The 15131-nt window shown below is 34.7% G+C and overlaps 1 protein-coding gene across 1 annotated transcript in view; it reads left to right on the forward strand.

Annotated features, from left to right (window-relative positions):
• Positions 1–906: 906 nt before the first annotated feature.
• The window catches only part of LOC149922310 (uncharacterized), a 123774-nt gene continuing 109549 nt past the window's right edge, over positions 907–15131 (forward strand). Inside the window, exon 1 of the mRNA XM_090163631.1 lies at positions 907–1356. Within this exon, the coding sequence (XP_090019757.1) occupies positions 1263–1356 (94 nt within the window). The 5' untranslated portion in view covers positions 907–1262. The remainder of the gene's footprint in view (positions 1357–15131) is intronic.

Raw genomic sequence — 15131 nt, forward strand, 5'->3', positions numbered from 1 at the left:
CACTTTTATAGTCTATTATTCTTAACCAACTTCGATCCAAGCTTTAAATATTTAAAAATAATTAAATGTTGTAAATATATTCTTTAAAGTGTCCAAAATCTTTAAATATTTGTTTTAGCTTTTAATATAAGAAAATTTATAAAGAAATTGCAGCCTTTCTCTGATAATGTAATTTAGATTATAAATGTAATATGAATTGTAAACCGACCGATTTTGAATAAAAATTTATGTTTTGTACTTCAAATCCTGAAACTAACATGGATAAAAAAAGCAAAACTGCAACGGAAAAATACACTTTGGTATAAGACGAAGGAACAGGTGGCGTCTATTTCAAAAGAAACTCCGTGCCGTAACCCCGAACACCTGACGCCATTGAAAATTCACATCTCGTAGTAGCGTCTCAAACTCTCTTATAAATAGGCCCTCTTAAATATACAATATTTTTTCATAATGTGGACGTGGGAGGGGCCAACCAGAGGTATGGGGGGGGGGGGACGTTATAATACCGGCTACTTAACGGGTAAACATCCCTTTAAGTATCTAAGGGACGTCTGGGGAGATTATCCTAACGGTTGTATAAAAAGGGGCGCAATTTTCTTTTAATGTGGCCAAAGGTCCTTACAAAGTACGTTATCGACAATTCCTCGGATGACCATCTTCAATACGTATATATTAAAGGGGGGTCGGTAGAATGGGGGGTCGATACATCACTTCCTACGGTATTATTTTAGTCCTTGGTCTCCGCAACTTCTAGAAGGCAGAGTCAGTGTGTTGGCGTTGCGAAGGGTGTCGCGGGGACGGGGGGGTTACAATCTTTACGCATGCGTGCACCCACTATCCGCTTCCCTGGGCAGCAAACGCCTTTTCCTCCAAGAACACCAACTTCGAGCATCAGTGAGCCGCAGCCGAGAGCCCGAGTGAACCGACTCTCTCTCAGTTCGCGATCAGACATCGCCGGAGCTTCGTCTCCGACCGCTCCGCTCTACGCTGTATGATGTCATAGCTCGACACCAGGCCCTCCGTGTCGTCCCGAGCCATTTCTCATCCCCGAAGTCGTCGATTAGAGCGCTAAAAATACAAAGCGCGATACGTTGGAAGACTAACGGATTAAGAAGTGGAAATCGTCAGACTACCTTATTTTAATTTATATCTTCATCTTTGGATAACCGTGAGAGTTTTGCCCGTTCTGCGTTGGATTTTCGCGTTATCTCGAACTACCGTTTCGTTAATTATACAAATTTAATTCGGTCGAAGACACAAACATGGGTGCGATTTTCAGGACAGTATTGACGCTGTCTGTTTTGCAAGGGATGTTTTGCGCCGTGCAGCTGCTTCCACCCTCAAACTTATCCACAGGTGAGCTTTCTTTTTTGTTCATTTCTGTGGATATTTAAGAATTTTCATTATTGTAATACGTATATTTATTGTGTTGATGTTTTTTCGGTAAAAGACTAATATATAAGAACGGTTTGAAGTTTATGTTATAGAATTATATTTAAGGTGAACAAAATTAGGTTAATTAGTCAGGCCATAAGTCTATAATATTATACTATAAGTTTGTCACTTTGGTTAATATTTTACTGAGAGCTAGTAACGGAGTGACGTCATCACAAGAAGTAAATCTCCCCCTTGCGAGTCGCTGTGAAAGGCTACGAGTGACGCGTTAGCAAGCGGACACAAATCGGTGACGAAGCTCGTTATGCCACCTGTCTTGTGAATAGCTCTCAGTAGGTTAAGAATAGGAAGTGTCACACTATTGTAACAATATTATACACTTATGGTCAGGCGCGTAGGAAAGTTTCGGATAAGGAAGGAAGGGGGGTAATTTTTGAATATTGAATATGCTGCCCCCTTTAAACGTAATACAAAAACAAACTTTTGGCACCCCATTGCAATTTTAAGAGGGGTACATTGTACCCCTCCGTTCCATGTGCGTAAAGGTACATTGATACTTTTAGATTACTTTGGCGCTTATCGTAATAATTAAATAATATTATAATTGTTAAATATTAAAATTTTACAAAACGAATTAGATTAATCCCTTGAAATTGGAATTTAGTTCCATTTCATTCCGTTGTATTACGTATAACATGTCGATGTCTAAGACGTTTTGTAAATTTTTAAAGTTAAGAAATGGAATGACGTCACTATGGAAGCTGGAGTATGAAGTTATATTTTATGACGTTTCCTTGGTAACACTCCCATTTTATATTCAATTTAATAATGTTAATGAGCGCTTCTAGCATGGTAAACAGAAAACGCTATAAAATTTATTCGTGTTTTAATCACTAACAAGGAGGCGACCCAAGCTGATTTTTACCGATTTGGTTCAAATTCGGGGGATAAGTAGATCTTTATGTAACTGGAAATTTCTCAAAAGGAAAAGTTTCGACGGGCTTTAGTTTTGCCATGGCAATGAAAAATGGTTTTGATTACTTAAAATCTAAATTTCCCTTTGGAAATTAACACGGAGAAATCGGAGACGTTTAGGGTCCCCGATTTGAAAAAAAAAATTAAATATCAAAAAATAAATATTAAAAAAATTGTAGACGCATTTACCCAAATTAACCTGAATTTACCTAATGTACAATTTTTTTAATACTTTAATTTTTTTCATTTGTTAATTTCCATAGGGAAAAGTATATTTTAAATAGGGAAATATCACTCCGTAGCTTTGAGCATGGCCGCCATTGTGGTGGGAAATTTTTATCAATAGGAAAAAGCACGGGTGACGTAGTGGCACGTCATACTGTAAACTCCCTATAATCAAAAACATTTTTGGTTGCCATGGCCAAACTAAAGCCCGTCGAAGCTATTCCTTTTGGGAAATTTCCAGTTACATAGAGGTCTACTTATCCCCCGAATTTGAACCAAATCGGTGAAAATCACCTCGGGTCGTCTCCTTGTAAGTGAATTAAACGCTTTAAAAGTCGCTCGATGACTTAGGCCTAGGGTGGTGCCTTGGGTATTAGCCTAGCTGATTATTATTATAACATTAGCGTGATCGCCGGGAAAATATTACAATTAACCCAAGATAACTGAGCGAAAATAAATTCTTTCACTATAATAAAAATAAGGTATTCCATAATTAATGGGTGTCTAAACTTATCCCCGAGTCCAAAACTAATAAAGAAAGAAAAGGGATAACGGGCCATATATCTTTTCCTTTTTATAAGATGGGAAATTCTGAAGGTTTTAATATATTTATAAATGGTTCCGAGGCAAAGGCTTACGTCTACCAGCTCGGCGTCGTTCCCAATTGGCCCAATTACGGGGAGGCGGACTGGGTCTGTTTTAATGAAGTATTATTACGTTCATCAGGCCAGTCTCAAGCCCCCCCCCCCCACCGTACTGCGAAGCACAGGTGATGCTATCGTCATAATCGTTCCGGTATTTTTAGGAGCCCGAAGCGAAATTTCGGGAAATGGTGGAGGCCCCCATAAAAGAAAGAAACCTGGTTTCGGCGTAGCGTATATCTCTATTAAAAAAGCGCGCGATCCGTCTTTAGAAGCGGTTAAAGTCATCCTAGCAGAAGTTATAATACCAGAGCCGCGGGGTACTTTGAGCCATGCCCGTTTCGTACGCGAAAGCCGGTTCAAGAATCCGTTACTACAAAATCTGAGCCGTTGAGCGCGGTTTCACTGTTTACGCGAACCGCCTACACATCTTCTACTTATAATAGAATAATACCCGCTGATTTTTTTTCTATATACATACACACTTTCGAACGAAAGGTCGTGAAACTTTCGAAGCCTAAAATATACCTTTCCTGGTCCTAAATATATTTGCCAACTACAGTAACGGGTTTTATTTATAAAAGCTTCCTTTACATAAATTTTCTATAGAAATTCTATAGAAATTTAATCGTAATTCTATGTGTAAATTACCCAAATTTCCATAAAATCTATAGCAATTTAATCGTAATCCTCTATAAAAATTACCCAAATTTCCATAGAATCTATAGAAAGTTAATCGTAATCTTTTAAAAAGATTACCAAAATTTCCATAGAATCTATAGCAATTTAATCGTAATCTTCTATAAAAATTACACAAATTTCCATAGAATATAAAGAAATTTAATCGTAATCTTTTAAAAAGACTACCCAAATTTCCATAGAATCTATTGCAATTTAATCGTAATCTTCTATAAAAATTACCCAAATTTCCATATAATCTATAGCAATTTAATCGTAATCTTCTATAAAAATTACCCAAATTTCCATATAATCTATAGCAATTTAATCGTAATCCTCTATAAAAATTATCCAAATTTCCATAGAATCTATAGCAATTTAATCGTAATCCTCTATAAAAATTACCCAAATTTCCATAGAATCTATAGCAATTTAATCGTAATCCTCTATAAAAATTACCCAAATTTCCATAGAATCTATAGCAATTTAATCGTAATCCTCTATAAAAATTACCCAAATTTCCATAGAATCTATAGCAATTTAATCGTAATCCTTTATAAAAATTACCCAAATTTCCATAGAATCTATAGCAATTTAATCGTTATCCTCTATAAAAATTACCCAAATTTCCATAGAATCTATAGCAATTTAATCGTAATCCTCTATAAAAATTACCCACATTTCCATAGAATCTATAGCAATTTAATCGTAATCCTCTATAAAAATTACCCAAATTTCCATAGAATCTATAGCAATTTAATCGTTATCCTCTATAAAAATTACCCAAATTTCCATAGAATCTATAGCAATTTAATCGTAATCCTCTATAAAAATTACCCAAATTTCCATAGAATCTATAGCAATTTAATCGTAATCCTCTATAAAAATTACCCAAATTTCCATAGAATCTATAGCAATTTAATCGTTATCCTCTATAAAAATTACCCAAATTTCCATAGAATCTATAGCAATTTAATCGTAATCCTCTATAAAAATTACCCACATTTCCATAGAATCTATAGCAATTTAATCGTAATCCTCTATAAAAATTACCCAAATTTCCATAGAATCTATAGCAATTTAATCGTTATCCTCTATAAAAATTACCCAAATTTCCATAGAATCTATAGCAATTTAATCGTAATCCTCTATAAAAATTACCCACATTTCCATAGAATCTATAGCAATTTAATCGTAATCCTCTATAAAAATTACCCAAATTTCCATAGAATCTATAGCAATTTAATCGTAATCCTCTATAAAAATTACCCAAATTTCCATAGAATCTATAGCAATTTAATCGTTATCCTCTATAAAAATTACCCAAATTTCCATAGAATCTATAGCAATTTAATCGTTATCCTCTATAAAAATTACCCAAATTTCCATAGAATCTATAGCAATTTAATCGTAATCCTCTATAAAAATTACCCACATTTCCATAGAATCTATAGCAATTTAATCGTAATCCTCTATAAAAATTACCCAAATTTCCATAGAATCTATAGCAATTTAATCGTAATCCTCTATAAAAATTACCCAAATTTCCATAGAATCTATAGCAATTTAATCGTAATCCTCTATAAAAATTACCCACATTTCCATAGAATCTATAGCAATTTAATCGTAATCCTCTATAAAAATTACCCAAATTTCCATAGAATCTATAGCAATTTAATCGTTATCCTCTATAAAAATTACCCAAATTTCCATAGAATCTATAGCAATTTAATCGTAATCCTCTATAAAAATTACCCAAATTTCCATAGAATCTATAGCAATTTAATCGTAATCCTCTATAAAAATTACCCAAATTTCCATAGAATCTATAGCAATTTAATCGTTATCCTCTATAAAAATTACCCAAATTTCCATAGAATCTATAGCAATTTAATCGTAATCCTCTATAAAAATTACCCACATTTCCATAGAATCTATAGCAATTTAATCGTAATCCTCTATAAAAATTACCCAAATTTCCATAGAATCTATAGCAATTTAATCGTTATCCTCTATAAAAATTACCCAAATTTCCATAGAATCTATAGCAATTTAATCGTAATCCTCTATAAAAATTACCCAAATTTCCATAGAATCTATAGCAATTTAATCGTAATCCTCTATAAAAATTACCCAAATTTCCATAGAATCTATAGAAATTTCGGCTTTTTCTTTCTATATTCACGAAAGAGGTCTAGACATTTTGGCGTGTTTTCTGTAGAAATATGTATAGAGCACTATAGGATATAGGAAACCTTAAACGTTCTATAGACTATAGAAAATTCGTCGATTTTTTCTAAAGGTATGAAAAATCTTTAAATAGGGATAAATATTCTATAGAAATATTTATAGAGCACTCTATAGGTTATAGAAACCTTACTTTCTATAAAAATTGTCAATTTTTCTATAGACAATTTCAAGGTGTCTTTTATAGAAATATTTGTAGGGCACTCTAGAATATAGAAAACCTTTTAATAGAATCTAGATAAACTTTGGCAATTTTTCTATAGACATGGAAAACCTTCGTTTTCCTGTAAACTTATGAGTAATTATTTAAAATTTTGTTAATTTTTGTAAGGGTAAAACTTATTTTTAACGTAAGATTCTGTTAAAATAGGATTATTTTGATCCAACATAAAAATAATTCGATAATTTAAAAATGCATTTTCTTCCTCTAATACGGTGTGCTTACTTCCTTAAAAGGTTTTATAAAGAATCAATTTAAAAATCTTCAAACATTTAATTTTTAACGATTAATATTTGATGACATAAATGAAAGGGAATTTTGGATTCGATTAAATCAATTATTTGAAAGGATAGTCTTGGAATATTTAATGGATCATTGCGAAGTAGGAATATTTCGAAACATGGAAAAATAAGGCTATAGAAGAGTCATTTTGCATAATTAAAGTGCTTCTTCGGGTTACTCCCACGGATTCGTTCTCAAATTTCACCTCGATTTCGTACGAAGGTACTTTTTTTTGTCACGTAAGAGCTTAAAACCTTTAGCTGACTATCTAAAATGGAATGCACCCTAACCGGTAAATGTGATAATTTATGGGAAATCTTCTTTAAAACTCATCGCCTTGTACCGCGTTTTTAAATGACATATCCTGCTAGATTGGGGTTTGTCGCGGAACGAGATCATAGCCGGGTTTCAGTAGAGCAATAATTCTATAGTTTTGGGCCCAGGCGCCTGTGAAACCATAATTAAATTCCATGATAATAACTTTTTATCAAACAATATGTTTTTTAAGGGAAAAACTTGACTAGGTTCCTGGGCTTTAGGGGCCCTAATAATTTGTTAAGTCTTTACCCCTCTTTCGTTCTGCATTAATACAAACCTATTTCAGTTTATAACAATGTTATAACAATTTCATTTTGAAATAATGTACGCAAGAAACATTTCTTAAAAACCTTCCTTCATTTAAAAGTACTCGTCAGAAAGTAACAGAACGCACTAGGGTCCTTTGACCTTTCGTGACACTTAGCAACGCGGTGCATCGGCACATATGTTTAATTCAATAAACATTCAACCAAAAATCCAAACGCCGAAAATGTATAAAAGACAAAAACCGAGTGGTAGCATACATTAGATTAAATTATATCCGCGAGAGGGCGTACAACGTATAAAATAAAACTATTATAAAGTACATACCGTATGGCGGGCGCGTGATAGCAATCTGATTTCTAATTTTCGGTAACACAATAATGTACAACCAAATCAAATTAAGAACTAACGAAAAAAAAAGCAAACAATAAGGGTGAGCTAAGAAAAGAATGGCCGAAATGAGCGCCATCTCCCCGCCGTAACCCGAATTAAAAAAAGGGGAACTCCACTATCAAAATCTTGAGAAATAAAAAAAACCGAGTGAAACTCCATTAAGCTAATATCGATTGAAATGCAATAAGAAAATGAGCGAGAGCAATCGCTTCCCCTGGTGGTTCTATTCAAAAGGCTGTAGCCATAAATATCTCCCAAGTTCCCATTTTGTAGCGTCGATTAAACAACGTCCTCTCTTTATTACAAAATAAAAAGGTCTATTTCCCAAAAAAGGCTTTGTTTGTAGCCCCTTTTTTTACTCCAATTTTCCGCCTTCTTTTAATGATAGCATCTATTATCCGAAATAGGAACAGTAATGTACCTTAATCCGCCTCAGCTTTTTTGGAGAAAAAAATTACGTGTCGTCTTTTGTAAACCCCGTCGGCTCCTTTTAAAGGTGTATATATACTCGATCTAAAAGTCTTGGAATTTACCTTGCCTAAGATATGGCTTCCAGTTTCGTTTTATAGGTAGGAATCCGGCACTGATCCCTCATTGCTTTTGGGGGTCTTCCATCTAAGACGTTATTGTCTTTTTTATTTAGAGATTTACAATAGCTATTTTATAAATCTAGGTACTCTAATACTTTGCAAGATTGCAGATTGAACTTTTTTTTATAACTATCGTTAAATAAATTGACAATAAAGAATATTATTTTTGGTTTTTCGTTTGGTTATTTTGAAAAGCTGTCTTCTCACGTTCAATTTACATCTGGTTTTAATTAATAGCTTGGTTTTGCTCAGTACTTCGGAGAATTTGTAGCTAAGTCTACAACTCTAGAAATGTATTCTATTGGTTTCCTGTCTAATAAAACAATTGGATCTATTGTTTCGTATGGATGAAATATGTATTTCAGAATGTGATATCAAACTTCGTAACCCCGTGAATAATTGTTAAAGTCAAGCGTGCCTCATCATTTCGGAGAGTGGATCGCAAGCCGATTTTAATTATCAAAGACTTAATTTTTGTTAGATTAGTAGTAAACATCGCTGGCACTATTCTTAATCTCTAAATCCCTATGTTGCGTACTAGATTTTGAAGGCAATATATAACTAACGCTAGATTCGTTCGAAAATCTTGAAATCTTAACCATAGCTCAATTGATATAGGACGCTTCACAGTGTGGTTTTTGGTATAATTCCCAAATATAGTTTTATAAAACCCCTTCGAAAGCGAAAAAAAAGGTTGAATAAAATTCGAGGGGTAATTACCCCTGAATTTTAAAATATGTACCTTTAACAGTGCTAAATGCACGAACTCGGTGTAGAGATTATCTGAGACTGTCTTACCCCTCGATAAAATTAACGCAATCTATATGATAATGAAATCAAGTATTTTATTAGTTTAAATCGGGCTGTAATTAACTTATGAAAATTTCGAAACTATGATGTGATTTAGAAACATTAGTGGTTACAAAGTTGAATTTGTATTTTTGGTCTAAATTCAAGACATACTTCGCCCGGTCCATTAAGTCATATCCGATGTCAAATCGTACAATCAACGATAGAAATTAGGGTAAAGAAATGAACGAGATTAGCGTAAACGGGTGAGGTCTACCACTTTGGTCCGTGCCAGTTGTTGCATAGCCACGCCACCGTGTTCGGGCGCAGACATGGAGTCACCAACCGCGTTAACTTTGGCCCGTTAGCTCTCACTTTTGAAGCATCCGCGAGAATAATTGGACGATCCCCTTTCGGGAGATGGATATTCTTCATTGGGCTGATACCCCTTTCGCAGTTCTCTTAAAGTCCGGGCTGATTCCGTACTGGGTGGGTCGGGGGGTCCATAATCGACGGGGTATACGAGAGAGGCTCCGGGGGAAGGGAGGGGGCTATTGTGGTTCTTGTTTTTCCAGAGAGTACAATGGGTACCGTCGCTAAATTGGAAATCGTTGCCCTAATAGGGAATCATCGATTTTACTGTCAGGAGGGCTGCCCAAACTAAAGTCCGCTGTGCTATTCCCTCAAAGGCTTAAGTTGCCCCTTCACCATTATGGAGAGAGAGAGAGAGAGAAACTGCTCCCTTTCTCAGCCCCGCCGATTCTACTCGCGGAAACTTCAAAAAAGGGAAGAAAAATGGCAAGAAAAAATCGTTGGAACCTCCTTTTGTACTTTCAATTTTTCGTCCGCGACTCAAAGCGAGAGAGAATGACGACGATATGATCCGTTTCCGTTGTAGTGAGTGTAGTTGCAGCAGAGACATAACCCGATCGGATGATCTCTATCTCGAGAAGCACGCTAATTCGATAAATTCTGCGGAGGAAGACCGAGTGTTTTGGCCATAGATTGGATTACGCGCGCCCTGCTTTGCTAATTCTCTAAAATAGCAATGGCTTACGCCGAAGATATTCCACCCGGATAGAGACCTCCGCTAGCTAAATGTTACGTTCGAGTAGCCGGATATAGACCTCCGCTAGCTAAATGTAGCGTTCGAGTAACCAGATCGACCTCCTCACCGTATACATCGCGTTTGCGAACTTACCGTAAACGCGACTAATACATCCAAGACGTCTCGAAATTATCGTATTTTAAAGATGGCTATTTTAGCCATTGTCGAACGTCAGTGGGCTCTGACGTCATCGCGGCCATTAAATAGAGCCTAGAGGGGGTTTACACGCGAGGTTAGTGCTAGGCAGTCGATTAATTTTTATCCATGAATAAAATAAGCTGGGCGATATTTAAATAATATTTATTTAAATAACCAATAGTTGAATAAAAATTGTAAAATGTTTAAATAATCGAAAGTGAATAAGCCTATTATTTAAATAAAACAAACAATTATTAAAATAAATGCCACCTTTATTCAAATAAATGCTTGGTTGCGTAAAAAACATAATTAAATAAGTTAAAATGATATTCTTTTTACCAACGTTTTTAAATAAATCGGAAAATTTGTAGAGATCAGTTCAGAGGTGAGGTTTCTTCCCTAAAGTCTCTTTCGAATAGGTGTGGATTTCCATATATGTGTCGGTACAGCCAGGATATAGGAATCGGGCGGTCTTGTTCAAATCTTTTTTTTACTTCCCGTTTTACGGGACTCTCAGCAAGAATAGGAATATTATACCTCCAAAATTGACTCCAAGTTGGAGAGAGTGAGAGAGAGAGAGGTTGTTGGAGGGTTGCTTTTAAACCAATCTTCAATCTTCCAATTTCTCAGACTATTAGTCTTCAATATTTTTACTGGTGGCCAAACATTTTGTTTGAAGTCACACCACACTCGTAATATAACCACCCAAGAAATACATTTCTTTTTATTTAGTTGTCTCATTTTTTAGCACACTATAAACCCTTCCATCTTTCCTTTAAGAAACGCCAGTTTTCCCTCTCAAAAAAGTGAAACCTCTGTTTACCCACAAACCAGGAGGGGGTTTTTTTCTTAACTTTTCAAGGATTTTTTTCTCTCGATCTGCCTCTTCCCACCCCTTTCCCCTCTCCCCCCCCCCTTTCATTTTTTTCAGATGGGATTTTCAATTCTTATTGACAGAAAGCGTATACGACTGTAGGATAGATATTTCAACCCCCGCAAAAAATTTGTAGCTTTTTTGGCGGCCAGGTTTTTAGACACTATTGGTATTTGGGAAGATAGAAAAATCGATAACTGCTCTGTAAACAAAATACAGAGAGCGCCGCGATTGTGATGTCTAAAAAGAATTTCTATTTTTAACCGCATTTCAAACGCCGGGGAGCTACTTGGCTAGCTAGGCGCGGTCGTGGGAAAAAAATACTACACAGCGATTGTTTCGTAAAACTTGTCTATTAAGAAATACAAAATTGAAGCACTTCTCCTAAAAATCTTTCAAAGTTGAAAGTATTAAATGCGAAAGTTTTCAAATCAATAAAAATGAGAGAACCGGGAAACGTTTTTGAACAAATAGTCTGGAAGAATTTATTTTTAAAAATTCGTGTTAGTATAAATATATGATAATAATGGAATATAAATGTACCTACGTAAGGATGAAAATTCTTATTCAATTCAATTTAAATTTTAAAAGGGGTTTTCAACATGGAAACGTTTTGGTACTATTTGTAAAATTGTATTTTTTTTTGAAAACGTAAATCAATAATATATTAATTTATACATAAGTATAAATAAATACGTTGCAATGATTTGTAGCGATAAAAAAGCACTGTAATTGGTGGGCAAACTTGTAGCTTTGACTGTATTGAAGTGATTACGTAACTGATTACAGAATTAGCGAGAGCATTTAGGTTAAACTATTAAATTTCCGTAAATTTAAACTAAATTCTATTACATGAAGCCTGGAAATTGAACTGGGAATGAATCACTATATTTTGGCAAACTTATATAAGTAAAATAGGGTCTTAAAGTCCTTCTAAGGGGCCCCAAAAAAATTAAAATTGGGAGCCTAACTCAGCAAAATATCCTGCCATACTTTCTTGAATTTCTTAAACTATTTAATAAAAATCTGTAAAAGTCTAAAATAGAACCTTTATATTAAAAAACGGTAAAATTATGTACCTAACCAGAAGTTTATAGAAAACACCAGTAGACTTCTGGTTATTTTAAGCATAAACAGAAGTCTACCTCTGCCATAACGTACAACTCGGGTTTAGACATTACTATAGACCTATTCATAAATTCCGTACAGGGAAACAAACAACTATAACGAAGCCATTAGTGGTTCGATTTTAATGCTTTTATTCTTACTAGATGGCGTCAATTTAAACTTTTATTGAGAGGAGGGAATAAACATATAATTTAATTAAAAAAAACTTCTAACAAAATTTTAAACTATATCTTAAAAACAAAAAATTAAAGCTTAACACGTGTGGAATTCTTTAAAAAAAATAAACACTGTATTTTTCTGGGTTTTTAGAAAAAATTTAATTAGCGACTGCTGGCGCCATCTGCTATAATTACGGGTATTTTAGAATCGACCTCTGATGGCCTTGTGAAATTATCCTATCCCTTGTAATATACGTATTGGTCTATTCGGAGGATTACGAAATAAGGTGGTCAATAATAGTTTTAACTACATTAAGACGTGATACCGTCTTTAAAGGATCGACGAATCGGGGGCAAGCTCCTAATAGTTTCCATCTTAACAGTCGCCAAACGGGCACCAAACCGCAGAAACAGATGTATTTTACTCGTTCGGCATCCCGTCCTTTGACCGCGGCGTATCTTGGGAGATAGAGCTAGGTCTTGCCCCGGCTCAGTCGTTTCTTGGGAACCATTGTCAACATCTGACGCGCGCCTGTACGTGAGCTTTCCAGTACATATCGAAAATTGATAGACAAACAGAAAAGGTGAAGCGTTCCAAATAGAACAGGTGCTTTCGGCGGCCCAAAGAGACAGAAAAGGTTCCCCTCTTCCGTATATACCCGGACGTTGTACGTATACTTGACTTTTATACCAGATTGCCATTTCTTGAACGGAAAAAATCTTCGGCTTTTTTTGGCGTGTATAAACACGACGAAGAAGCCATTTCGAAGTACATAGGGGCTACACTTGATAGATCACTTTCGTGAAATAGCCTTAAAAGCTCCCCTTTTCTTTTAAGCATTTCTAAGGCTTTATATATTTCCGATAGAAAAACATTAAAACACTCCGCAAATAGCGAAACGCATTTACAGCGCTGCCCGCAATAAGAGAATACGTTTTTCAGACGCCATTATTAGCGTGGAACAAAACTTTATTGCAGTTTTGTGCGAGTTCGGTTTTAGTAAGACATTTTATTTGTATTTTCTATAAATTTATAAATAAATTCTTGTATAAATATATAGAAAGGGTTATGCTTTTCTAAAGAATGCTTAATATAATGAGTTTTTCAGTGGTTATAGAAAATAACCAAAATTTCTGTAATACATAGAATTTTCTATAGGATTCCAAATACATTTCTTTGGAATTTATCTAATATTTTTTTGAAAGGGGCCCTCTCCAAAACGTCGATAGAAATTTTATAGAAATGTAATCGTGACCCCATAGTAAAATGACTAAAATTAATCTTAGGAATATTCTGTAGTTTTTCTATAATCATTAAAAAATCATATATTTTAAAATAGATAAATCTTAACACGAGTTTTTCAGTGGTTATAGAAAATAACCCAAATATCTGTAATACATAGAATTTTCTATAGGATTCCAAGTACATTTCTTTAGAATTTATCTAATATTTTTTGTAAGGGGCCCTCCCCTAAATTTCTATAGAAATATTATAGAAATGGAATCGGGACCCATAGTAAAATGACTAAAATTAATTTTTACAATATTCTGTAGTTTTTCATTAAAAAATCATATATTTTTCAATAGATAAATCTTTGAAATTTCTAGTATTAATAGACAAATATTGTATTTTCTATAGATTTCTATAAGATATTACAGAAAATCTATAGAACGATTTCGTAAGGGCTTAACCGCGTGTAGTACTGTCCAAACACGGATTTCATCGCGTGTCCTTCTTCACAAAAATAAATATTAGTCTCATCTTTCTGGCATGAAAGAATCCTTCACCATTTCAATTTTAAACCACTATGTTGACTTCGATCAATTTTAATGACATGCAAAAAACTATTTCCTAGTCTTTTGTAATTTCCTAAAACTAAAAATATCCAAACACGAATTTTAATATAGGCCTTTCTATAAAATAAGCTACGCTTGCTGAACTTGTTTTTATGTAGCTCATTCGTCACGAAAGACGTAGAAGTTCAGTTCAGTTTATGCTTAAAAACAGGGTGCCTCGTTGAATTTACTCATGTCCAGTGCTTTTGGTAGTATAACGTCATCAATTCGTCACCAGTGACGCAGAAGAAACATCAAAACAAGAAGGCCAATGTTACTTTATAGTTAGAGTAGGGAGCTGTTGGCTCGCGTGGCATGCAGGGCTTGCCACCACCCTCTTACGCATTGTAACCCGGCCACCTGGATTAATGGCTTTAAAAGTCGCTTGATGACTTAAGCCTGTGTGGTTCCTTGGCTATTAGCTTAGCTGATTATTATTATTATACCATGTAAGGATTCTCCACAATTTCAATTTCAAACGCCTAAATCTTAAATAACCGCGAAGTTAACCCCGTTGTTTATAAATTTTAATAAGATGCAAATAAAATTAGAATATAAATTATTTTTAAAAATTCAGTAATTTCCTGTAACTAAAAATATAATTTAATAAAACTAAGCTGATTTTGGGGCCGGTAAAAAAACCGGTAAGAAACCCACAATACGAGGGTTGATTGTACCATTTTTATAAGAACGTAAGTGGGCGGCATCCTGGTCTTTTTTCCTACGAAAATAGCACGACGATACAAACGCAACATGTATCCTAATTCTTCGTCGATCACCGTATAATTTAAACGAGGGACGGTTCGTTTTTCATCTTTATACATTCGCCCACGAGCCGCGCGTTGGACAGCCAGCGAAGATAAGGAGGGCGC

Source organism: Leiobunum rupestre, chromosome 11, assembly GCF_980474605.1.
Source record: "Leiobunum rupestre chromosome 11, qqLeiRupe1.1.hap1, whole genome shotgun sequence".
Lineage (NCBI taxonomy): Eukaryota > Metazoa > Arthropoda > Arachnida > Opiliones > Sclerosomatidae > Leiobunum > Leiobunum rupestre.